Raw genomic sequence first — 27,334 nt, forward strand, 5'->3', positions numbered from 1 at the left:
GGGGGGAGAAGAGGGCGGGCAGTTGAACAATGGGAGTGGGAGGGCGAGCGAGGTGAGCATGGTGCGGCGGCGCCCCCCAGAGGGAGGCGCCCCCCTGGGATGCTTACCCCACTTACTGTGTTGGCACGGCCCTGATTAGGCTGCATCAGAGGTAAAAACTAAAACAGTTAGCCAGGGACACACTATGCTTTGCCCTGGTAGTAAAACTAAGCATCCAGGATGACGTCAACACTTTCTCAATGGCTAACTTTTAGGCAAAGACAGAAGAGGCAGCTTCTGTGCTATCTGCCATTGAGAAAGTGCTGACATCATCTTGGATACTTAATTTTACTACCAGGGCAAAGCATAGTGTGGCCCTAGCTAGTTGTTTTAGTTTTTACCCCTGATGCCGCCTAATTGGCGAAACGTGGCCACGTCGGGTTCATTCTAATAGATTCTTTGGACTTGATAGTGTCTGCTCTGGTCCTTCCTTGGAATATGGATGGGACAGATTTTTCTCCTACCTATGTATGTACTTTATAGAATACTGTGAGTTGCACACACTGTATGGGACACTTAGGAGTTCCTACTTATGACAGCCATAAACCCTGCATAGGTGGGCACGTCTACATGTTGACGCTTTGATGCTGTCTTACGCTAGTATTGTAGTAGTAGTAGTAGTATTCTTGAATGGAATCTTGACAGCAAGATACCGTTATAGAATTTGCACTTAGCACCACTGTTCTCTCCAAGCTGAGTGGGAGTCCTCCAACTGCATTGCTGCCAGTGTGTGTGTGTGTGTGGGGGGGGGGGGGGGGTGCTTCAATATTGTGTTTTCAATGATTATAAACAGACAGGTTCCCTGGAGTTCTGCAGAGCTTGTCTGTCCCTCACTATTGAAAATGTGATACTGAAACAGCACCACCACTGGCAGGACTGTAGGTGGAGGACTCCCGCTCAACTTAGAGGGAACAGTGCTTAGCATATGCATCAAGGTGCTAACTTGAGGCACCGAGTTATAAAACTGCCCCCATGACACTTTTATTTTCTTTTTTCCACATGGAAAAATGAATGATGAGCCATTCTGCCTTCTTTCCTTTCACTCCTTCATACTGTATATCAAAAAAGTATCAGCACACAACTGAAAGCACCCATGCAGTAGAATTTTCTCAGTGCTTTGGGAGGGACAATTTTTAAAGCAATTTCTGCAAATGAAACAGTGTTTTACCCTTAGAAATGGGCTACTGGAAAATTACCCACCATGTAAAAGGTCATAGGAACATAGAAAGATGAAGGTAGATATGGCCTAGCTAATGCCCATCCATGCCACCTACTATCCTTTCCTCTCCCTTAGAGATTCTATATACTTGTTCCAAGCTTGCTTGAATTCATTTAGACTTTCTCCATCACATCAACTGGGAGGCCGTTCCATGAATTCACCATCCTTTCCATGGAGAAGTATTTTCTCAGGTTATTTCTGAGTCTGTTTCCTTTCACCTTCATCCTAGGCCTCCTCATTCCAAAGCTTCCTTTCAGTTGAAAAAAACACTCGCCTCCTGTGCGCTTCCTTTCAGTTGAAAAAAACACTCGCCTCCTGTGCATTGATGCCATGGAGGTATTTAAACATTTCTATCATATCTCCCCTCTCCTGCCTTTTTTCTAAAGTAATCATATTGAAAATCTTCATGTCAGTCCCTATCCACTTTATGACAAAGAGCACTGATCATTTCAGTAGCCACTGTCTGAACCAACTCCATCCTATTTATATCATTTTGAAGGTGCAGTCTCCAAAATTATACACATTACTCTAAATAAGGTCTCACCAAAGACTTACATAGAGGCATTATCGTCACCTTTTTCCTGGTGGCCATTCCTCTCCTTACACACCCAAGCATCCTTTTAGCTTAGTTTTTGCCATCTCCTTTTCCAGCTGTTTGGCCACCTTAACATCATCACCAGTGCTGGCCCAACTGCGGCCCACCTCTGAGGAAACAGGAAGTTACATCATAGAGGTGGGCTGCACTACAGAGAATAAGCTGGTGCCTACGGCAGGGCAGTGTATGGGAATCGCTGCTACTGCTGCCTTTTGGAAAACCCAAAAAGAAAGTACACTTGGGGAATGGGGTTGAGGAAGGATGGGGGGAAATGCCAAACCATGGCCAAGGGGAGGGGAGGGAATTGGGAGAGAGAGAGAGAGTGTGAAGGGAGAGAATTTGGGTGGGGGGCTTGGGGCCCAGGGGCACCATCTCATCCTTGCCTCAGGTGGAATATTTCCATGGGCTACCCCTGATTATCACTTACAATCACACCCAAGTCTTGCTCCTCTTTCGTGCACAGAAGTACTTCACCCTCTAAACTGTTCTGCTCCCACAGGTTTTTGCAGCTCATTTGCATTACCCTGGATTTTTTAGCATTAAATCTTAGCCACCAAATTTTTGTCCATTTTTCAGGCCTCGCTAAGGACCCTTCTCATGCTATCCACACCATAAAGGGTGTCTATCCTATTGCAGATTTCAGTATCATCTGCAAACCTTACCAGAAGCCCTTTGGCAATATCGCTTACAAAAAAATGTTAAAAAGAACTGGTCTAAGAACCGAATTGGCACACCACTAGCAACATCCCTTTCCTCAAAGTGAGCTCCATTTGCCACTACTCTCTGTCACCTTCTACTCAACCAGTCCCTAAGTCAGCCAGTCATTTTAGGGCCCATATCGAGGGCACTCAGTTCCACATTGTGTCTACTTTTCCTGCACAGAAGAGAGGTGTTTTTCAGGGATGGGGTTAAGGAAGATCACAAAATTAGGAAGGCTGATTGGGAGTTTGGTCTTTAGGGGAACAAATGTTTTGAGTCTGGTAAGATTCCTGAGGAGGGGATGTGGGCTACACTGTTGATGAATTGATTAGGTCTCTGTAAATAAGAACAATCTTCTTGCCATTGCAGGCCATTTGCCCAAACCCACCATGAACCGATCACCAACCAACCTCTTATTTAACAGAGGAGATCATGTACAACTGAGCTGCACAATCCCCAGATTTCACATAAAAAGTGTGGTTTATTTTCTGAAAGAAAATGTATCGAATGCCATCACAATGAAGGCATTGTCTAGTGAGGAGATCACAGCAGTTCATAATCTGAGCACCCTGGAGACCTCAGATAATGGGAGATACACCTGCCAGTACGAAATGGGGCTACCAGGACAAAGCTTTAAATCACCAGAGAGTGTCTCTTTGAAAGTGATTGTGGGTAAGTCTTTTTTCTTTCTAATATGCAATAATTTATTGGAAAAGCATCATTAGGATCATAAAAACAAATTATGCAACATTCTGCAGTATGTTTAGTAGCAGTTTTAATGCAATTTGATGATGTTACTGTGTCGATGAAAGCTTTACATTTGTTGCCAGTGCATTTTAGGGCATGGTTTAAACTGTTAGTGCTGATCTTTAAGACTCTGTCTGTTACTACTCCAATGTATTTTAAGCAAGTATTACAGATTCACTCCCCACTTGCTGTCTACAATCTGCAGGACTGCAACAACTGGTATTGCTCTCTTTAGCAAAAATTCATTCTGCAGATACCTGGGACACTGCTTTGTCTCGTGTGGGATCTTTATTATGGATCACGTTACCTGGTGCTTTGTGCCTTTCCTCGACTATTTCTGCGTTTAAGCAGAATCTAAAACCACATTTGTTTATGCAAGTATATTGCTGATGTGAAAGCTGCTTTATAGCCAAGAATTCAGTGCAGATTGTATTGTATGTTTGTGTTTTATTGTGAATATTTTATTCGTACCTCCGTAGTGAATAGGAGAGCTATAAATAAATATAAATATAGATATAAATTAAAATGTATTCTTAGAAACACAATTATTAAATAAAATGTATTCTTAGGAACACAATTATTTTCATGGATAGGAGCATCTTATGGCTTTAGAAATACATTTTTAATGAAAAAATATTCTTATAATTGAAATTGATACTTATTGTGAATACAAGCAAATTTAAAGATTGTCCTCACACTGCATTGTCTCAGTCTGTGTTGGTGTCCAGACTTGTTCGATTAACTTTAGGTGGAGAGCATTAAATATCAATGCTAACCAGCTAAAGACACTATGAGGGCCATTTTCAATAAAACGTTTTGCTAGAAACATTTCAATAAAACGTTTTGCTAGAAACGTCCAAAAACTGAGTGGTAAACATCACCATTTTGGAACCTGATAAACGTCCTTCTTTTTTGTTCGAAAATCACTTTTTTCCTAGACATTTTGTGCTCAGTGCATTTTTCTTTTCAGACCATTTTGGAAAACAAAACGAGACAAACGCTCCAAAACCAGCCATTGGGATGTCTGGAGGCCATCATTCTTAGTAGACTGGCCACACACACTTCCCAGCAGAATACTGAGGCAGCTTAGGGGCACTGCAGTGGACTTCACATAAAAGGTCCCAGGTACACATCTACCATAACCCCCTTATATTGTATAGTGAGCCCTCCAGGAGCAGAAAAAGACCTACCGTAACTCACTGAACACCAATACAATGGCTCTTAAGTTTGCAGGTGTCACATATATATAGATACATAGGTATATAGATATTTAGTGTATTTTGCAGGGCCCAAATGTTCCACCTCTAGTGTACCAGTTAGAGTGGGATATGGGTCTAGGTCCCCTTCTCCATAGCCCACTGCACTAACCACTAGGCTACTTCTGGGACCTGCTTGCTGCTCTAATAGGAATAGTCATCATATATGAAGCTGTCATAGAGCCTGATATGTACTGTCACTGTCAAAACTTAGGGGCCTGAGAGTGGATCAGTAACCATTGGGGGAGTAAGGGGGTTATGCCTTAGTCCCTCCAGTGGTCATTTATGGCACTTTTGGGTCACTTAGAGGGGCATAATCGAACGTGAACGCCCATCTCCATGGGCGTCTATGTCCGAGAACGGGTACGTGAAGGGGCGGGACAGACCGTATTTTCGAAAAAAAATGGGCGCCCATCTTTTTTTTGATAATACAGTTTGTGCCGGGCAAATGCATTGGATATGTGCAGATTTGAGCTGGACGGTTTTGTTTTTCAGCGATAATGGAAAACGAAGGCGCCCAGCTCAAAAACGAACAAATCTAAGGCATTGGGTCGTGAGAGAGGCCAGGATTCGTAGTTCACTGGTCCCCCTCACATGCCAGGACACCAACCAGGCACCCTAGGGGGCACGTAACAAGTAAAAAGAAGTAAAATACCTGCCAAGTCCATAGCTCCCTTCCTTTGGGTGCTGAGACCCTCACTCCCCCCCCCAAACCTCACTGCCCACAACTCTACACCATTACCATAGCCCTTATGGCTGAAGGGGGGCACCTAGATGTGGGTACAGTGGGTTTTGGGGGCAGTTTGGAGGGCTCCCATTTACCACCACAAGTGTAACAGGTAGAGGGGGGATGGACCTGGGTCCACCTGGCTGACGTCCACTGCACCCACTAATAACTGCTCCAGGGACCTGCATACTGCTGTGATGGAGCTGGGTATGGCATTTGAGGCTGACATACAGGCTGGAAAAAAAAGTTGTTAAAGTTGTTTTTTTTTTGGTGGGAGGGGGTTAGTGACCACTGGGGGTGTCAGGGGTGGTCCCGATTCTCTCCGGTGGTCATCTGGTCATTTAGGGTACTTTTTTGGGACTTGTTCATGAAAAAAAGGGTCCAAAAAAGTGACCTAAATTGGCGCTAAAAATGGCCATTTTTTTTCGATTATCGGCCGAAGGCGCCCATCTCTGCTCGGCCAATAAACACGCCCCAGTCCCGCCTTCACCACGCCTCCGACACCCCCCCGTCAACTTTGTTCGTTCCCGCGACAGATTGCAGTTGCAGGTGCCTAAAATCGGCTTTCGATTATACCGATTTGGGTGCCTTTGCGAGATGGCCGCCCATCTCCCAATTTGGGTCGAAATATGGGCGCCCATCACTTTCGAAAATAAGGCTGATAGTCATGATTGAAACGTCTAGCCAAAAATGTCAGTATTTTGGCCATAAACATTTTCATTTTGTTCCATTATTGCAGAAAAACATTTATCTTTTGAGGCTGTGCATGTTCCACCCCCCCCCCCCCCCAGGAGCAGCATGAACCCCCCCCCCCCCGGCTAAATGACACCCCGCCCGGGTGCATGCCGCTGGGGGCGGGTGCCGCGGCGCGTGCCTGTTGCCTCCGAGTTCGCATGTGTTCACTGCTCCCTCTGCCCCGGAACAGGAAGTAACCTGTTCTGGGGCAGAGGGAGCAGTGAACACATGCGAACTCGGAGACAGGGCGACAGGCGCGCACCACGGCACCCCCCCAGCGGCGTGCACCCGGGGCGGACCGCCCCCCCCGCCCCCCCGCTTGGTATGCCACTGGAGAGGAAGCACACATGACTGCAGTTTCCCTTTTCAGTCCATTCTCCCAGGTGATGACTGTAGGGCATCTGTGAGTGGGGCCTTTCTTGAGATGAGACATTAGGCCAGATATTCCCCTGCCAGGTCATGGGGGCACCCTGACCACTCAGAGGCTGAGGAGATGCATAAGGAATCTGTCTGAGAAAGATATGCAGGCAATGTTGCCAGTGCCCGCACATCTATCAGATACATTCCTTATGCATCTCCTTACCCCATGAGTGGCCAGAGTGCCCCCACGACCTGGTAGCGCAAATATCTGGCCTAATGTCTCATCTCTGGAAAGGCCCCACTAACAGATGCCCAACTGCCAGAGCACAGCCAGTGTCCCCATTTCCAATGGCTCCAGTACACTTTCTTGATACTGACTTTTCCCAATCTTTTTCCCCACTTCAAACCACTGCATACCTCTAGACCATATTGTTCATTTTCTGCTTATGTCACCTCACCATTCCTTTTGTCTTCTACCTTCTTCTTAGGTCTCAAGCTTCAGCATTTAATTCCATTCATTCAACCAACTTCATTCTGTCTGAATGTATCTCATCTTCATCGCTGTTGTCATGCCTCTCTAGTCATACTCTTCTCTGTTCTCTCTTGCTCCTTCTCCTTCACTCTGCTGGGGATATCAGTCCCAACCCTGGTCTTCCAAATCAACTCTCACTCTACCCGTGCAGGTCACACCACAAAGTCTACAATCTTATTTCTGTTCCTCTCCTTTCCTACCTTTCTCATGTGCCCTGTGGCATGTCTGCTGTGTCTCTAACAAACTTGCCTACATCCACGACCTCTTCATCTCTTATGCTCTCTATCTGCTTGCTCTAACTGAGACTTAGCTTTGCTCTGAAGATTCTGCTTCAGTTGCTGCCCTGTGACACGGAGGTTACCTTTTCTCCCATACACCTCGACCAGTTGGCCACTGAAATGATGTCAGCTGCCCTGTGTTATGGAGGTTACCTTTTCTCCCATACATCTCAACCGGTTGGCCACGGAGGTGGTGTCAGGCTGCTACTCTTACCTTCTTATAGATTTCAACCTCTTCTACCTCAGTCTCACTGCTTTTCTTTTTTTTATTTATTTATTTCAATATAATGCAATCACATCAATAGAAGTGAAAAGAAAAAGCAATAGGTTGCCAAGAAATAAACTAAAATAAAAGGCAATACAATTCCAAAAATGCAACCATAATTTTAAGGGAGTGGTTACCAACTAATAAATAAACAAAAATAAGGAAAATTCAATATTGATCAAATAGCAGAGACAGATTCCTAAGGAAACCAACAGCTGACTAAACAGTGCATACCTACTAGCCTAAATTCAAAGCTTTCACACCTTCTCTATACACCAGAAAATTCTGTTTTAGATCAATGAATATATAAGATTTATCCTCAAATAAAACCGAACAAATACAAGAAATTTCAAAAGATAGCTAGCACCAAGGGCAAGAGCTCTAGGTTTCAAAACCAAGAACTCCTGCCTGCCTCCTTTTCTCGTAGCCCTTGACAGATCAGGAAATACTTGAATTAATGATCCCCAAAACAGCTCCTGCATGTATTTGAAGAATAAACACAATACCAGGTTACAGTCAATCTCCAAAGCAAATGTCGCAATCAAAGTTGCTCTCTGTGTTATTACTTCAAGTGAAGACTCCAAAACGTTGTTACCAGTGTCAGAGACACCTGATCATTGCTCCCTGGTGTAGTCACATAAAAAGCTCTCAAAATAGGAGGCATAGTTTGTTCAGTCATCTTCAGTATTTCCTGTATAAAGTGCTGCTATGCAATATATTAATCACAACTTTTACATAATTCCAAATCTTTATTATTTTTCAAATCTACTCTTCCTAAATGCATATAAATTGAAACCTATAAATAATTACATCCACACACTGCAATCTCACCACTCATATCATAACTTTTCATTCTTTCATGGATTCCACTAACACATATTCCTACCAGCACCATATATTCATTATGATTTATCATATGGTACATAGCATGGCAAGTAACAAGACAAAAAAGTTTTTTTTTTATAACTTCTCTCAACAATTCTCCAGCCTGAAAAACCTACAGTCATATAAAAATCAGCTGCAGAAATGCTAGTTCATCAACAGTTCTCAATTCAATTCAAAATGCTCTTCAGTATATATACTTGCCAAATATGAATATGCAGCGGCTGAGAAGTATAATTCAATTACCAAATACAGGAAAATATGGTCTCCCCTTCAAGATCAAATATGTAGTACTCTTGTGTAGGTATGTTCTCTTAACTATCTGTTCTCACGATATGTCTACCTAACCATCGTTACAAATCTGTAAACATAATAATTGATATCTTTATCTTGTATCAGATATGTATATTGTTTGATGCTCAGTTTATTGTTCATATTTGTATATGTCATAACTCTTGAAGCTTGGTAATTAGAAGCCCAAATATCATGGAGTATAACCCTGGCACAGCAATCACCTGAAGTCTCTATTATTTTATGAAGTCTCTTTTATTGAATAAATCACAGATAATTTACTCACAGATAGATGTTCAGGATACAGAGACTTCTTAATCTGGAGGCTGTGGGAGGTGGAGATCTGAAGAGAGGTAGTTGTATTGCAGGGGGAGGGGAAGGTAGTTGAACAGGTAGAAATAGTCCAAAGCTAGGTGACTGGAATGTACGATATCTCATTTGGAAGGAGATATTCTCAGGGTAAAAAACCAGGTTCTTTACAGGGAGTTCTCAGCAGGACAGAGCTGTGTGGAGCCAGATGGTGTTAGCTCCATGTCCCTAGCTATAATGGTGAAAGAAGCCCCGCGTGGCTGAAAGGACAAAGAAGTGGTGGGGCTTCACACAGGGAGGAGCAGATAGAGACCAATGGGGACAGAGCCTGCCATCGGATAGCAAGGGGTAGTCCTAGAGATAGGAGGGAAAGGTCATACCTGGCTGACCTCTGAGGACAGATAGTAAGACTGAACAGGAAGACAAAAGAGCCAAGCTTGGTAGAGAGAGAGAGAGAGAGAGAGAGAGAGAGAGAGAAGGTCTGGGCAGCCTCACAACCAGTGGTAACAGTCCTTACACAGCCAAACAAGTGTGGTTGCACTGCCTGTGAACTACATTACCCACAGTACATTGCTCATGTATTTTTCCAGTGAGAAACTGCGGCAATGATAGTCCTTGGGACTGGGAATAACAGTAAAAGCATTACACACATTTTAGGATCACGTTATAAACTAGTGCGAGGCTGTCGGAGGACAGAACAGTATACTGGCCAACATTTTAACCATTTGTGTTTTGTTTCATTGATAAAATTAAATAAAAATATTGAGTAGAGAGGTGTGGTAGCTGTGTTAGTCCACTTTTAAAGGTAATCAATAGAAATAAAACAAAATAAAGCATGAAAAAGAAAATAAGATGATATCTTTTTTATTGGACATAACTTAGTACATTTCTTGATTAGCTTTCGAAGGTTGCCCTTCTTCGTCAGATCGGAAATAAGCAAATCTTAGTAGATGACAGTATATTTAAGTGAGACATCAAAGCATTTCAGTGACAATCTAACAGGGTGGGGATGGAGGTGGATGGGTGAGACAGGGGGATATGCATGGAAACAGGAGAGTGACAAACAAAGCAGTACAATTTACAATTTTATGGCTTATAATGGGCTAGAATGCCCAGATCTCTGTTAAGTCCTGTCTGGTGGGTGTCAAAATATTTAATCATTCTGACTTCAAAGGTCTTACGTTCCTGTATTGTTTTAAAGTTACCTTTCAGGATTCTTACTAGGGTGGGAGGGGGTTATTGACCACTGGGGGGGTAAGGGGAGGTCATCACTGATTCCCTCCGGTGGCCATCTGGTTAGTTCGGGCACCTTTTTGAGGCTTGGTTGCAAGAAAAAATGGACCAAGTAAAGTAGCCCAAGTGCTCGTCAGGGAAGCCCTTCTTTTTTCCATTATCGGTCGAGGACGCCCATGTGTTAGGCACGCCCCAGTCCCTCCTTCGCTATGCTTCCAACACCCCCCCCCCCCTGTGAACTTTGGTCATCCTCGTGACGGAAAACAGTTGAGGACGCCCAAAATCGGCTTTCAGTTATGCCAATTTGGGCGACCCTGGGAGAAGGACGCCCATCTCCCAATTTGTGTCAAAAGATGGGCACCCTTCTCTTTCGAAAATAAGCCTGCTAGTCTCCCATCTTGCATCTTGACTTCTCATTTTTTCCCATGTGGGGCTTCTCAGGGTTCTATTTTATCACCTTTGTTATTCAATATCTACTTAAGTCCATTAATTACTCTTATTCAAGTGAGTAATATTAATGCATTTTTCTATGCTGATGATGTTTTACTAATTTATCCAACTTCCCCAGTTAATCCAGATCTACGTCTTATCTCTTCATATTTGAAGACCCTTGCTGACCAGGTTGTTCGTTACAAATTGTTTCTCAATCCCGAAAGACTGTTACCAGTTGGTTCACGGGTTCTTTATCCTGGCTAAACATGAATCCCTTCTATTTGATCTCCAGCTTCCAGCTGTGTCTTTCTTTCATTATCTAGGAGTTTTAATAGTTTCCCAGCTTAATTTTCAGAAGTCATCAGATTTGGCTATGCCTCTTTGCATTAACTTTGCTATCTACTGTCTCTGAGTTTTAACGAAACCGGGCAACAGATTAGAATGCCCAATATAGCATCTTAATTCTGACAATCCCAGAAACAGTTTCAGAAAGAGACCAGAAAGCAAAAGTAAAACAGCAGTTTATAAATTCAGCCAAAAATTATGTTAGTAAGGGCAACATTCAATTGGAAGATAAAACAACAACAGAATTTTAGTCAAGATCTATAATCAACCCCCACTTTGACAAAACTTCTGGTGGCGTGTTTAAATCGAACGCGGCGGTAACCAGTGTTTTAATTTAGGGTTTCGAGACCCCTAGGTTCTGTCTGGTACTGGAGCTCAGCTGTCCAGTGGCAGAGAGAACCCCCAAGAAGGCTGACTCCATCTCTAAATAGCACCAGTACTGGGGTAATCAAGAAGTTGTGAAGTTCTAAAAAGGAATTGCCACTGAGAGAGACGTTAGTCCGCCTCTCAGCACTGGCAAGGAAAAGATACCAGCCTTATGACAAACTGGATTTAGGCTACAGGTTATACAATGCAGCGAGAGAGATAGCCTGATAGAGCAGAAGCATTTATACTTACAGCCTTTGATCATTAAATGAAGTCCACAGAACATCATTTGGGATGAGGAGTTTATTTGCCAAGATACAAGTCAAGTCAGTGATTGACAACAGGCTTGTACAATCAATTAGTTATAGGAATATAATAATCCAGCTGCAAACAGTTGTTAATTAGTTCCTAATCTTTTATAATTTCTTTTACCAATTAAAGGTTTTACAAGGGAAAGCAATTAGGTAATTTGTCAATTCTGCTGGTCACATTGGTTTCCCTTAGAGAGAGAGAGTGGCAACCCTTCTCTCTAGCTTAAACCAGGAAATACTCTGATTTTTATAGGTGCCCTCAGGATATAGATAATATGACAGTAGATATACCTGATTGGATCTATGCTAATGTCATGGTTACCACTGATTGGCTCAAGCTAATGAGTAGCCTTTATCTTGCTAACATGGTTTTGTCTTTAGCTCGCTTGACCACAAATCTTAAGCAAGACCCTGCATCCAGCTATACCTTTCCTTTCTCACAACATTGCTGACCACAATGTCACTCTGTCCTTTGGACCCCCACCCTTGTGTTTCCTGTTGTTCTCTGCAGTGCTCCAACACTGGGAGTTCAAGCAAGAGCCACACAGGCCTGTAAGTTTTTCCCTCATTTCAGAGCCTGAACCAAAGTCTAGGCAGGGGACCAAGGCTCATAGCTATAGCATTTTTATACACTACATAGCTTTCTTGATTTCTCTATGCTTCAAACTCTTATCCATGCTTTTGCAATCTCTCTTTTGGATTCCTAACATTCAGTGTATGCAGGTATTGCTGCCCCCCAATTTAAATGTCTCCAACCTCTGCAAAATTCAGCTGCTAGGTTCCTTTGCTGTGCCCGTAAATATGGTTCATATATTCAAACCCAGCAGTAAGCATATCATATAGTTCCACATAGCAAAACACTTACATTTTTACTTTTATATATTTTTTTAATCTTCACGGACCTCAGCGGTGACTCATTTCATATGAGCATACAAGCCTATAGCTCACCTGCCTCCTCATCTTATAATATAAATCTTTCATTATAAAACTCTTTTTAATGAGAACTAAAGCTCCACACATCTTTGAACTATGCAGGACCCAGATGCCAAACAGCCTGTAAATATGACCACATCACACCCCTTCTTTTTCAACTTCTACACTGGCTTCCTGTTCATTTCCGCATCTCCTTTAATATTATATGCTTAGCTCATAGAGCTTACTATTTGGGTTTCCCACTAATCCAAGTGTACTTCTACCCTTATCCTACTTTGTATTGCTCACTAGAAGCTGTAGTCCCATCCCCGGAGACTTATCAGCCTCATTGGGATTACTTCTCTCTATATGCTACTATATATTTGTCCCAGAGTTGTAGTCTCTTTTCCGGAACCTATCAGCTTCATTGTACCTACTGTTACTCTATTTTCCACTCTGTATATTTCCGGAGTTGGTACTCTCCTCTCCGGAACCTGTAAGGGGAAAGGGAAATGGGACTTGATATACTGCCTTTCTGAGGTTTTTGCAACTACATTCAAAGCGGTTTACATATATTCAGGTACTTATTTTGTACCAGGGGCAATGGAGGGTTAAGTGACTTGCCCAGAGTCACAAGGAGCTGCAGTGGGAATTGAACTCAGTTCCCCAGGATCAAAGTCCACTGCACTAACCACTAGGCTACTCCTCCACATTGAGCCTACTGCTATGCGGGAAAATGTGGGATACAAATGTAATAAATAAATAATCTTCCCTGACCATGCCCTAAAAACCTACATGTTCCTTGAGATCCTTGGATTCTCATCATCAACCCTAAACAGGTGCATTATGAATCCATCAGACAATTAGCTCTTTTTTTTCTTAGCACCTAAACATTGGAATTGCCTTCCTCCATCTTGCTGTGTTGAGCAATCATTTAAGGTGTTGCATAAAGCTTTTGGTAAATGGTTATCGGGCTTAGTTACATAGTCAGGTGCTGACTTCTCAGATCGCATTTTATGCTTAATGTTTTGTATATGATTGAACCCTGTCCTATTTTCAATGGTGTTCATTTCTGATCACTAATATTTTTATATTGTACACAACCTTAACCTGCTCACCGGATTAGGCTGCATAAAGTTTGCAATAAACAATGACACAGCACCATAGCAGACCAGAAGGTAGACTGGAAAGAGGCTGCACTGAAGGCTTTTTAAAATTTGTTTTAATTTTTTCTTCCAGCACTCAGGGAATGTACCTTTGGCCCCCTTCTAAGAGCAAGGGTGGAGGACAGTAGGTACTGAAACCACAATCCTCACAAGGGAGAGGGACCCAGCCCCACCAGATTTAGCACCCCTAGGATTTGTGGATTGCCACCACCAATTCTAGCCCTCTAATCTGTTCCCGAGGGAAATCAGCTCCAAAGGACTGTTGTCTGCTGCATCCCCCAGACTCAGTCTATACTTCACTGGGAACCTGAACCTATGGCTTTCCTGGGAGTGACCTACTCATAGTTACTACATCAGGCTACATGTCTTCACCATCTACTGGAGCCAAAGAAATACTGAGGAGCTGGAGGCAGCACCTGCCCCCTAAAAGATGAGCGAAAACAGCTCTAGCTGTTTTTCTCTGGCTCCATCTGCTGGCAGGGAGACATAATCCAGTCATCTGAACTGGTCTGGCATGGGCAATAAGGAAACTAATTTTGTGTCCTTTATAATCACTTCAGTGCTTTACATAGTTGTGATATTATGCTGGGGCATGTGCCAAATAATTTAACATAGATAAATGAAAGAAAAACATCCTTGGTTTGCAAAACTATAAGATGTAGTCAACACAAAAAATGCTAAACGTAAAGAGAGAATATGTTGAAAATTATCTATTGATAAAATAGGGTGAAAATGGGGCAATAAATACACCAAGCCAGCCTTGCACAGCACTCATAACTGTCACAGAATCTGAAAATAGAAGTCGTGAACATGATGAAAGCTGTTGGTCTACCCTTAATTAATTACTGATATATGCATGTGTACGACTGTCCTTTTCAATATTTTCTCCTTTTTTGTTTAGCTATTTTAGGTTGAATCCTGATCTTGTAAATATCAGCATTTTGTCTAAAGAAATGAATAGATATTAAACAAAAATAACTATGAAACCTGCTAAAATGTTCACAGGTGAAATGCCAATCAGGCTGGTTGATGGCCCCCATCGCTGTGCTGGAAGGTTGGAGGTGTTCTATGATAATCAGTGGGGGACTGTATGTGATGACTTTTGGGATATGGATAATGCTGCAGTAGTGTGTAAACAGCTGGACTGTGGACCTGCCTTGTCTGCAGTGAGTAGAGCTCTCTTTGGAAAAGGAGCTGATCCCATTTGGCTGGAAAGAATCAGTTGTACAGGCCATGAGTCTCTTATTTCTGAATGTGACGCACGTGAAATGACAGACAATCGCTGCAACCATGAAGAAGATGCTGGTGCTGTGTGCTCAGGTAAGAGGAATGGTTTTAGGGAGTCAAGAATCCCTGTGCTATTGCTACATTCAAATCTTTGAGATATACAAATATACTTTTTTAAATACAAATGCTATTTTTTTTACATATTAGATAAACCTATAGACCATATAAGACATTTTCTTTAGCTGCTGATACGTTAGTGTCCCATTTCTACCCTTCCAATTTGTGGATTGTCAGGTGGTAGTATTCTAATAAGCCAACTTAAAAGTTCTTGCAAAACATATTCTGAAATACTGTATGACCAGTGGCGTACTAAGGGGGGGGGGGGTGGGGGCGGTCCGCCCCGGGTGTACGCCGCTGGGGGGTTGCCGCGCGTCTGTCGGCAATGCTCGTTCTCTGCTCCCTCTGGCCCCGGAACAGGTTATTTCCTGTAACGGGGCAGAGGGAGCAGGGAATGAGCGTTGCTGACAGACGCGCGCCACCCCCCCCCCCCCCAGCAGGTAAAGATGCACTGGGGGGGTGTCGTTTCGCTGGGGGGAGCTGCCCCTTTCACGTCCCCTGTCCCGCCCCTTCCACGCCCTCACCTCCCCCCTGTCATCTCTCTCCTCCCCCTCCCCTCCCCTTACTCTGCTATCCCTGGTGGTCTAGAGGTACCTCTTCGGGGCAGGAAAGAGCCCCCTCTTTCCTGCCCGGAGCTGCTAGCTGCCCTGCATCCTGTCCTGTGGTGAGTCCAGCTCTCGGTGTTTCAAAATGGCCGCCAAGAGTTGACGTCTCCCGAGGCGACAGGATGCAGGGCAGCTAGCAGTAGCGCTCCGGGCAGGAAAGAGGGGGCTCTTTCCTGCCCCGAAGACGAAGAGGTACCTCTAGACCACCAGGGATAGCAGAGTAAGGAGAGGGGGACAGTCGCGTTTCGCCAGGGGGTGGGGGGGGTTGCGCTGCACCCGGGGGGGGGGGGCGCATCGGCAATCCGCCCTGGGTGTCAGCCCCCCTAGGAATGCCACTGTGTATGACTGAAATAATTTCTATGTAATGTATGACTGTGTGATATGAAGTGACATGCTACAGCTGCACACAGTCAAGTGTAGTTATAAAAGTGTTAATGTGTGATACTATACAGAATATCAGTTTTGTAAAAAATGTACACTTTTCCCTGATGGCATGCGCATGTGTATGTGCAAACAGTGCATGCACACAACTAACGATATTGTTCCTGAAGCAAAAAAAAATTGTTATAATCTGAACAAACTGAACATTCCAGTAAATGACATAGGAAACAATATGAAATAAAAAATTGGGGGGCTGCACATCCAGAGTACCATTCCAGTAAACATGTACACATAATAATAATGAAGGAACATTGAAATTTGGATTAATGAATTAATATTATCCCAGGCAGGTCTATATTATAGACTAAAGGGGGGGGGGGGAGTTATGAAGGTGTGGTAAAAGTTGGGCTTTTATTGCACCTTGTTTGTCTATGGGAGTCACCAACCTGTGATATCTCAGAGCTGAAGGTTAATGACTCGCATGGTATAAGCATAATGCTGCTTGTCAGCAACCTCACAACTAGTGTGTGCTACTATTCCATAAGCATCTTAAAGGAGTCAGACACAGTCCTACTAAGCTGCCTCACAGGCCCTCCTTCCAAAGGCTCACCATTCTGCCAATTCCCCTGCTGACATTCCCCTATTCAAGCCCCCCTCCAGTTAAAGACCACCACTCGGAAGTAACCTCTGAGGTCAAGCCATCCCTCTCCTCTGGAACTACTACCCAATTTGAAGGCCCCTTCCAGTTGGCACCCACCCTCTCCACAGGTTTACCTAGTTTATTCCCTGGGGTCTAGTGGGTTCCAGGCAGAAGCAAACCCCAGTTGTTCCTTGCCAGTGCCTGGATCAAAATAGTGCCAGAAACCCCTAATGGTAGTCTCACGGTTCTAATGCTAGAATTCAGGTTTCCATATATGTGTAGAAAGCTCTTACATGGAAACCTGACCCCTAGTGGTTTTACCACAAGACTACAGCTAGGGGATGCTGGCACCATTTTGATGCCAGCGTTTTTAAGGAAAGGAGTGACAGGGGATCACTTATACCTGAGCCTCAAACACACAAGGTAGGCCCAGGGGATGGTCCCCAAGGGTGAGTGGTGAGTCCTATTAGGAGGAGCCTTCACATCTCAGAGGTCACTTCTAGGTGGGGTGTCAAACTGGGGGAGGCCGTGAATTGGGGACTGAGATGGGGAGGTTTGTGTTGCTGGGGCGAGTGCTCAGAGAGGTAGCTTAGTAGAACTGTGGCCAGCCAGCCCCTTTAAGATGTGGTTTGGGAACATTGGGATGCCACTTATTTTTCTAGCTATAATGCAACTCATTATGAAATGTATATACTAATGAGCTGCTTTGTACAGATTTGCATGTTTTATGTATCATTAGTATTTATCCTGTGGCGACTCCATTAATGTTGAGATACGGTGCATTGGTGCCCTGTAATTTGTAACACACATTAAAGAGCAAATAATGATGATAATTTCCTCTCTAACTATAGTTTGTGTCATTATGGGGGAGATTTTACATAGGGGATTTCTTATTGCATATATATATGCTTTTAAACGAGTTTAATAGGTGTCTTATACAATTACCACTTATGTACAAGTATGCCAAGTGTGCACTATGAAAAGTAGGGACATATTTATGTGTGGTTCTGGTGTGGGCATACATGGGGGAGGAATTTGAAAACAGCATAGACGGAGCCACAAAACATGTGCATAGATGATAAAATATGCACAAAAAAGCCCTTTTAAAATTACTAAATGAAAATTACCCACATACATAGATATCTGCAGGGGCATTTTCGAAAGAGAAGGGCGCCCATCTTCCGACACAAATCGGGAGATGAGCGTCCTTCTCTCAGGGTCGCCCAAATCGGCATAATCGAAAGCGAAGGCAGGACTGGGGCGTACTTAAAAGATGGGCGTCCTCGGCCGATAATGGAAAAAAGAAGGGCGTCCCTGACAAGCATTTGGTCAACTTTACTTGGTCCATTTTTTTTCACGACCAAGCCTCAAAAAGGTGCCCGAACTGACCAGATGACCACCGGAGGGAATCAGGGATGACCTTCCCTTACTCCCCCAGTGGTCACCAACCCCCTCCCACCCTAAAAAAACTTTAAAAATATTTTTTGCCAGTCTCAAATATCATACTCAGCTCCCTGACTGCAGTATGCAGTTCCCTGGAGCAGTTTTAGTGAGTGCAGTGCGCTTCAGGCCGACGGACCCAGGCCCATCCCCCCCCCACCTGTTACACTTGTGCTAGTAAACGTGAGCCAGTGGCATAGCCACAGGTGGGCCTGGGTGGGCCGGGGCCCACTCACTTTGGACTCAGGCCCACCCAAAATTGTGACACTCTTGCTGTGGCTGGTATGGATCCCCAAATCTTGCCAGCTGAAGATTTTCTGTCCTTGGGTAGTCCCCACTCTTCCAAATGTCAGCCAGCAGCACTTGCCTTGAACTGAGAGCGAGATTGACCCTTCTGCACATGCTTAGTTTTCGCACATGCAAAAGCACTGAGCATGCACGGCCTGCCAGCAGCAGCATCAATTTGAAGCAAGTGCTGCTGGCTGCCGTTTAAAAGACTGCTGGCTGCATGAGGAGGAGGAGGAGGAAATCTTCAGCTGGCAGGGTTTGGGGATCTCCACCAGATCAAGTATTTAATATTTGTGGTTCGTGGGCAGGGAGGGGTGGAGAGAGGAGCAAGCAGGGGCGGGGGGGGGGGATTGAATTCCATGCCCACCCACCTTAGGCTCAGGCCCACCCAAAATTGGACATCTGGCTACGCCCCTGACGTGAGCCCTTCAAAACCCACCCGAAACCCACTGTACCCACATGTAGGTGCCCCCCTTCACCCCTTAGGGCTATGGTAGTGGTGTACAGTTGTGGGGAGTGGATTTTGGGGGGTTGGGGGGGTCAGCACCAAAGGTAAGGGAGCTATGCACATAGGAGCAATTTGTGAAGTCCATTGCAGTGCCCCCTAGGGTGCCCGGTTGGTGTCCTGGCATATGAGGGGGACCAGTGCACTACGAATGCTGGCTCCTCCCATGACCAAATGGCTTGGATTTGGTCGTTTTTTAGATGGGCGTCCTCGGTTTCCATTATCGCCGAAAACCGGGGTCGACCATCTCTAAGGTCGACGTAAATGTTGAGATTTGGGTGTCCCCGACCGTATTATCGAAACGAAAGATGGACACCCATCTTGTTTCGATAATAGCGGTTTCTCCGCCCCTTCACGAGGCCGTCATGCGGGGATGCCTTCAGGAAAACTTAGGTGCCCCAGTCGATTATGCCCCTCCTGGTCTCAGTCACACATGAATTTGCCAGTTATATACATATGTTATAAAATAAGCAGATAAGTACAAACCCTGACCCCAAGAATACCTCCAGCCAGGTCAGATAAACTTGTATATATACAAGATATATACATACAAGGTTAGGTGGTTGTGCACCAAGTGATTTTATAAAAAATAATTCTGCATGTAAAATGCTGTTTTATATACAAAACAGGGGCGTAGCCACGGGTGGGCCTGGGCCCACCCAATTTGGGGTCAGGCCCGCCCAGCAGCACAGCGATACCATTCCCCCGTGGCGTGCCGCAACTTTCATCCCCATCTTCCCTCACCCTCACCCTCGCAGGCCCGCCCAGCAGCGATTTCGATCGCAGGCAGCTCCTTCGGCTCGCACACGCTGCCTGCCGGCTGGGCTGCCGCTCAAATCTCCTTGCAGCTACTAGCAGCACTAACCCGGAAGCCTCTCCTCTGAGCTTCCGGGTTAGCGCTGCTAGTAGCTGCAAGGAGATTTGAGCGGCAGCCGGCAGGCAGCATGTGCGAGTCGAAGGAGCTGCCTGCGATCGAAATCGCTGCTGGGCGGGCCTGCGAGGGTGAGGGAAGATGGGGGTGAAAGTTGTGGCATGCAACGGGGCAAGGGATGATGGGGAAAAGATGTTGGAATGGGGGAGGGAAGACGGGGACAGCAGCTGCACGGGGGGGGGGGGGGGGGGGAAGAAGATGGAAGGAAAGATGCTGCACAGGGAGGAGGGAAGATGGAATGATGAGGCATGGTGGGTGGGGGAGAAGCTGCATGGGGAAGAAGGGAGAGATCCAGTAAAGGGGTGGAGGGGTCAGGAAGGGAGAAGTCTTGGCTGCATATGAGGTGGAGGAGAGGGAGACATGCTGCATAGAGAGGGGATAGGTGGTGAGAGGGGGAGAAATGTTAAACATAGGGGTGGAGAGGAGGGCAAAATGGTGGGCATAGGGGTGGAGGGAAGGGAGAAATGTTAGACATGCTGGTAGAGGGGATGAAGGTAGATATGCTGTATGGGAAGGGGAGAGAGACGTTGGACAGTGGGAATGAGAGGGGGAGATAGACATGGAGGTGGATGAGAGGTACACAGTAGGTGGTGAGGGGGGAAATGCTGGGCCATGGGGAGAGGACTACTACTATTACTATTTAACAGGAATGAAGAGAGAAGGGGCAGGAAAATATAAGGCTACCATGGTGGGGTAGGGAGGGGATCAGATGCTGGTTAGAAGGGTGGAGGGAGAAGATGATGGGAATGGTGGAACCCTGTGGGAGAGGGCAAGAGGGGAAGGAGGGGGTGGCAAGGAAATGAATGAGAGATAGTGATTACAGAGGGTAGAAATATGGTAATGGGGAGTAGATTAAAGATAAAAGAGAAAGTAGGGATGGGGAGGAGTAAGATGGGGAATGGGAGAGCTAGTGGGTGAAAGAAGAAGATGGAAATTTGATAGGTAGTTGAAAAGTAAAAAGGAGACAAAGAAGGGTGAGAGAGAGGCAGAAAAGAGCTACAAAGGAATGACCAACATGTCAGAGGCAGGAATATTGAGGGAACAGACAGGAGAGAGGAGAAAAGACAAATGGACTACAGCCGCTTGAAGAAGAATTAGCAGACGGCAGAGAGGAAAGCAGAAAAGAGAAATTGGAACCAGCAAGATGGAAAAATAAAATGTCCAGACAACAAAGGTAGAAACAAAGCATTTTATTTCAAATGTTTTAAATGGAATATGTTAGCTTTTGGAAATGTGCATAGGAAATGTCTTTGTATTGTGTTCTGTAGAAAAGGAAATGCATGTTTTGTGTCTCCAGTGTTGCAGTAATGCTATGTTTAACTTCTAGGTGTTCCTTTTCAATTTTTGTCTAAATGTTTTTATTTCTAATTTGTGATCCCTTGTTCTGTGTTTGGTGAGGTTCTGTTGGTGTGATAGTAATGGCAGGTGGAAAATTGGAAGGGAGGCAAAGAGGAGAGGCAATCGGGGAGGGGAGCCCTCCTTTATTTTCTGACCTGGGCCAAGTAGGTCTTACAACAGTCCTAACCCTTGCTATATAGCTGGTGAGGATTCCCAGGCATCCCCAGCTAAGGACCTCCTCCAAAGGCGGCCAGAACTCCCTTCTACCAAGCTCTGGCAACAGCATCCTTGAGCCATCTACAGCTAAGCATGTGTGGGGTGCTGGCATCAGTGGCTTAGGGTCATTGCTGCTGCCTGCCAAGCTTGGTAAAAAATTCTGGCCACCTTCAGAGAAAGTCTTCAGCTGACTGAGCTTGAGGATCCTCATTAGCTAAAGTATTTATATTTTGAGGTGGAGGTAGGGCGGAGCAGAGAAATTTTTGTGCCCACCCACTTTGGGCTCAGGCCCACCCAAAACTGGCTGTCTGGCTACGCCACTGATACAAAATGTCTTTATAAAATTACCTGCTATGGGGAAAACTTACAAGTGCAATATTTGTGGGTAGGGGCAGTTTGAAGGGGTTGTGAGTAGTTCTGGGGGTATTTTTAGGGAGTGGGGACAGGTGTGGGGGACAGTTTTGGTGGAGGGGTAGTTTTGGAGTGTCTAAACCTTTCCACCTGCAGACCGCACCAATTGTCAAAGCAAAATAGTCTGCATACAGATATTCACCTACTGTTTGTAGGTGGACACTTTTTATTAGTTAATTTAAGTACATACGGTACTTTTGAAAATGCAAAAGTGTATGAGTAAGTGCATTTCTCTGCCCACAAGAACACCTACTCTCTCAGCGGGTAAAATGATGCACATGGTGGCACTACACTACAATTTTCAAAAAGGCTATTTTCACACATAAACTTCTGCTTTGTGCACAAAGATGCCTTTGGAAATTACCTTCAGTATAATCATTATAGCCCAATGCTATTTCAGCCATTTCTGGAGATGCCATATTTCAGCTGGTTGGGCTCATTTAAACATGGATCATTTCTACAAAACCATACGCTAAGATTCCTGCCCATCAAAGTAATATCTGAGTGGCTTACAACAGAGCAACAGACTGAGGAAGGGAGAAATGAAATATAACGCTTAATAGGAAAGACGGGTGGATAGCACAAGTACATAAGTACATAAGTACATAAGTAGTGCCATACTGGGAAAGACCAAAGGTCCATCTAGCCCAGCATCCTGTCACCGACAGTGGCCAATCCAGGTCAAGGGCACCTGGCACGCTCCCCAAACGTAAAAACATTCCAGACAAGTTATACCTAAAAATGCGGAATTTTTCCAAGTCCATTTAATAGCGGTCTATGGACTTGTCCTTTAGGAATCTATCTAACCCCTTTTTAAACTCCGTCAAGAAGAGAGGGATTGTGTAATTCAGGCTGGCAGCCGCACCCCATACATATAATACAGCCCTAGCCACACACACAGTGACACACTATTCATCATGGAAGCAGGGAGCCATATATGAATACCTTCACTTTGAATTTAGCCCCCATTTGTCTTATGTATGTTTGATTTGATCTGCCATTATACCATGTGTCTTTCTTATTTTCATGCAGAAGTCAGGCTCTTGGGTGGTCCAGGAAATTGTGCTGGAAGAGTGGAGGTATTATACAAGGACCAGTGGGGACGAGTGTGTGGTCATAACTGGGAACGCCAGGATGCAGAAGTGGTGTGCAGTAGCCTGCAATGTGGCTATGCTCTGTCAGCAGTCAACATTGCTCACTATGGACATGGTTCTGGTTCTTTTTGGCTAGAGGATGTGAACTGTGATGGAACAGAGTCTTCCTTCAGTAAATGTCAATCAAAGCTTTCCATTGGGGTTGGCTGCACCAGTGCAACAGATGCCACTGTTGTGTGTTCAGGTAAATCACTGTCAGATTGAAAGCATTTTAGGAATAAGAACCCTTACCAACATAGCATAAAAACAGTTTAGAGGAAAAATCAAGTTGAAATGTACACATATAAATGTGACAAATATGTGCATTTCTCCTTTCTCCATTTGGAAACTTATGCATGTCTCTTTGGGGACTGTGTGAAAAGTCATGATAAGTGTGTCATGTTTGGGTAGTAGGGGCTTGTTTGTGTGTGTTTGTGCATGTATGTGTGTGTCTTTGTGTCTTTGTGCCTATATGCAAAACAAAACAGTGAGGAGATGGAGCCCACTTGCAGAACCAAAGAGGCTTTATTATAACCAGCGTCTGCAGCACAAATAAAGTGACTCAACAAAACAATGCCTGCGTCAGTGGTCTCAAATAGGATATGTTGCTGGTTCGATGTGGGAAAAGACACAGATTCAAAGACTCAATCACCTGGCTTACAGCTGAACTGAATAAACCATAAATCAAAAACTACTGATGAACAGGCATTGTTTTTGCCGAAACACAGCTGTGTTGGGTCGCTTTGTTTGTTCTGCAGACACTGCTTATAATAAAGTCTCTTTGGTTCTGCAAGTGGGCTCCATCTCCTCACTGTTTTGTTTTCCTGATCACTATCATGGGGATCTTATCCTTCTCTTACATTCCATCTTTGTGCCTATCAGCGGCATAATTGAAAGAGAAGGACACCCATCTTCTGACACAAATCGGGAGATGGGCGTCCTTCTCTCAGGGTTGCCAAATTGGCATAATCGAAAGAGATTTTGGGCATCCTCAACTGTTTTCTGTCGTGGGGACGACCAAAGTTCACGGGGGCATGTCGGCAGTGTACCTAATGCGGGACGGGGGCGTGCTTAAGAGATGGGCATCCTCGGCCGATAATGGAAAAAAGAAGGGCGTCCCTGACGAACATTTGGCCGACTTTACTTGGTCCAATTTTTTTCACGACCAACCCTCGAAAAGGGAGGAAATGGGAGATGACCTCCCCTTACTCCTCCAGTGATCACCCCCCTCCCACCCAAAACAAAAATTAAAAAACATTTTTCCAGCCTCTATGCCAGCCTCAAATGTCATACTCAGCTCCATGACAGCAGTATGCAGGTCCCTGGAGCAGTTTTTAGTGGGTGCAGTGCACTTCAGGCAGGTGGACCCAGGCCCACCCACCCCCACCTGTTACACTTGTGGTGGTAAATGTGAGCCCTCCAAAACCCACCTGAAACCCACTGTACCCACATGTAGGTGCCCCCCTTCACCCCTTAGGGCTATGGTAGTGGTGTACAGTTGTGGGGAGTGGGTTTTGGGGGGGGGGGGGCTCAGCACCAAAGGTAAGGGAGCTATGCACCTGGGAGCAATTTGTGAAGTCCACTGCAGTGTCCCCTAGGGTGCCTGGTTGGTGTCCTGGCATGTGAGGGGGGCCACTACACTATGAATGCTGGCTCCTCCCATGACCAAAGGGCTTGCATTTGGTCGTTTTTGAGATGGGCGTCCTCGGTTTCCATTATCGGCAAAAACCGAGGTCATCCATCTCTAAGGTCGACCATCTCAACATTTAGGTCGACCTAAATGTTGACATTTGGGCATCCACGACCGTATTATTGAAACGAAAGATGGACGCCCATCTTGTTTCCATAATATGGGATGCTCCGCCCCTTCACGGGGACGTCCTCATAGATAGATGCCCTTAGAAATGGGCGTAAAAATGCCCCTCTTGCTTACCACATATTGGATTGCTGTTAGCAAAAATAATATTATGCCATTGTGGAAGATTCTTTGGTTTATGAATGTTTTCAACAGGCTGTTCAATACATGTATTTAGAGGGGAGAGCCATCTAGATTTGTTTCAGTTTCAATAATTTTTATTTAGAAATAGTATGCATACAACTCTGAAAATACAGAATATATAGAAAAATGCTCATCCCTCCAGACCAGCCCAGATGCGTGGGTTTATTCTCTCCTACCAGCATATGAAGACATTTTCAGAGTTAAAAAGAAAGACACACTAAATTCAACTGTGCACAGGAATCTTGCTGTATTACAACTAAATGTTAAAGGTGACAACAGTGAGGAAGTAGCAAAACAGTTAGACATAACAGTGAGCCACTAAGTGACATCAACATAAAATTAACTTCAGTAACATCCCCCCTCTTTTTTTTTTGTTTTTTTGAGCCACGCACAGCTCCCTAGTGTAAATGTCTCATATATCAAGTCTCAGAGGTGACTTTGAGTGCTGGCCACTGCGACTATAGACAGGACTTTTCTGCACATGCAGTTGCTGATCCCTATCTGTCACCAGGGGATATTATAGCCAACATGGCAGGCATACCTGATACCCTACATCTGACAGGTGTGTACACTGGCTCGGGATTCTTATTGCAGCTGTTCCCTGTAGCTCCTGTGCTTGAAGGTGTCCTGGAGCAGAAGGGCATGCTTGACCCTTCTATTGAGCTATGTGTGTGCTGCCCTTGTATAGCTGGCTGCTGAGTCACTCACAAGTCCACATCATAGAGAGTTCCTTCAATGTCTACTACTACTACTACTACTACAAATCATTTTTATAGCGCTACCAGTCGTAAGCAGCACTTCACAATTGAACATGAAGAAAAGACAGTCCCTGCTCAAAAGAGCTTACAATCTAAATCCACTAGATGTGAGTGTGGTATGACCTTTTGCACATGAGTACCCAACCACCAATGGTTGATATGATTTCCTGGTAATGGTTTCATGTGGACTGAGTCTCCAATATTCACTTCAGGCCAATCTTTTGCAGATATTCAATTCAATTCAATTTAGGTTTTATATACTACTTAATATCCTTTGTTTAGGGTTCAGTGTAGTTTACAACATCTGTGGGACAAAGTTAATACAGTATTATAAGAAGGACATAGAGGCAAGTATAAAATTATAGATGGGGCATTGAGGTGGTTGCGATCTTATTGGTAAAGTGCCATGTTATATAGCACTATAAGGTATGATTTTGATATACCATATCTTGACTTTATAACTTGCCTCCTGATACACCTTGTGGCACCCAGGGTTTAAGTAGTTTGCTGGCTATTGGCAGAGACATCTTCAGTTTGGGTTGATGTTTTATTATGTTTGTGACATTGTAGTCTGCTTAGATTTTTTTTTAGGTAGGCAGGATATAAGTTTTATAAAAAAAAAAAAGTATGCATTCAAGCCACATTACCTGGCCTAACATACACAAGGTGAGATCAAAGACTTTATGAGCGCTTGTTCTACCTGCAATGAATATGCACATGAGCAGCAGGAGGAAGCGATGTCATCACAATGCATACCAGTGCGGCCTTGGCAGATTGTCTGCATGGACTTATTTAACTTTGCTGGGAAAGAGTTCCTATTGATGGTGGATTGCTATTCAGATGCCTGGGAAACAACTGCTCCCAGACTTGTCTGCTGAAGCCACAATTGAGTTCTGCATGACACAGTTCGCATGTTATGGCCAACCTAATCGAGTGATTTCAGATAATTTTTTTATTTTATTTATTGCATTTGTATCTCACATTTTCCCACCTATTTGCAGATAATGGCCCTCAATTTACTTGCATGCAGTTTAAAATGTTTTCTGCTGAGTGGAGTATGAATACATTACTGTATTATCAAGGCACTCACAAACTAATGGCAAAGCTGAATCTGTGGTGAAGATAATGAAGATCCTATGCAAGAAAGCAAAAAGGGATGGTGAAGACCCATGGAAAGCAAAACTGCATTGGAGAAACACAGCAACAGAAGACATGAATAGCAGCTCAGAACAACCAAAATGATAAAGGGGGTGGAACTGCTCTCATATGAGGAAAGGCTAAAGAGGTTAGGACTCTTCAGCTTGGAAAAGAGACAGTTGAGGGGGGGATATGATTGAGGTCTATAAAATCCCAAGTGGTGTAGAATCGGTAAAAGTGAATCAATTTTTCACTTTTTCAAAAAGTACAAATACCAGACGACATTTAATGAAATTAAATGGAAATACTTTTAAAACAAATAGGAGGAAATATTTTTTCATTCAAAGGATAGTTAGCTCTGGAACTCATTGCTGAAGGATGTGGTAACAGCGGTTAACCTAAAAAAAGGTTTGGACAAGTTCCTGGGGGAAACCACTGCTTGCCCTGGGATTGGTAGCATGGAATGTTGCTACTAATTGGGTTTCTGCTAGGTACTTTTGACCTGGATT

General features: G+C 44.4%; 1 protein-coding gene across 1 annotated transcript in view; it reads left to right on the forward strand.

Annotated features, from left to right (window-relative positions):
• Positions 1–27,334, forward strand: part of LOC115471580 (deleted in malignant brain tumors 1 protein-like) — a 339,289-nt gene that overhangs the window by 267,435 nt on the left and 44,520 nt on the right. The window contains exons 15-17 of the mRNA XM_030205253.1: positions 2,922–3,224; positions 14,705–15,019; positions 22,831–23,136. Of these exons, the coding sequence (XP_030061113.1) occupies positions 2,922–3,224; positions 14,705–15,019; positions 22,831–23,136 (924 nt within the window). The remainder of the gene's footprint in view (positions 1–2,921; positions 3,225–14,704; positions 15,020–22,830; positions 23,137–27,334) is intronic.

Source organism: Microcaecilia unicolor, chromosome 6 (assembly GCF_901765095.1).
Source record: "Microcaecilia unicolor chromosome 6, aMicUni1.1, whole genome shotgun sequence".
Lineage (NCBI taxonomy): Eukaryota > Metazoa > Chordata > Amphibia > Gymnophiona > Siphonopidae > Microcaecilia > Microcaecilia unicolor.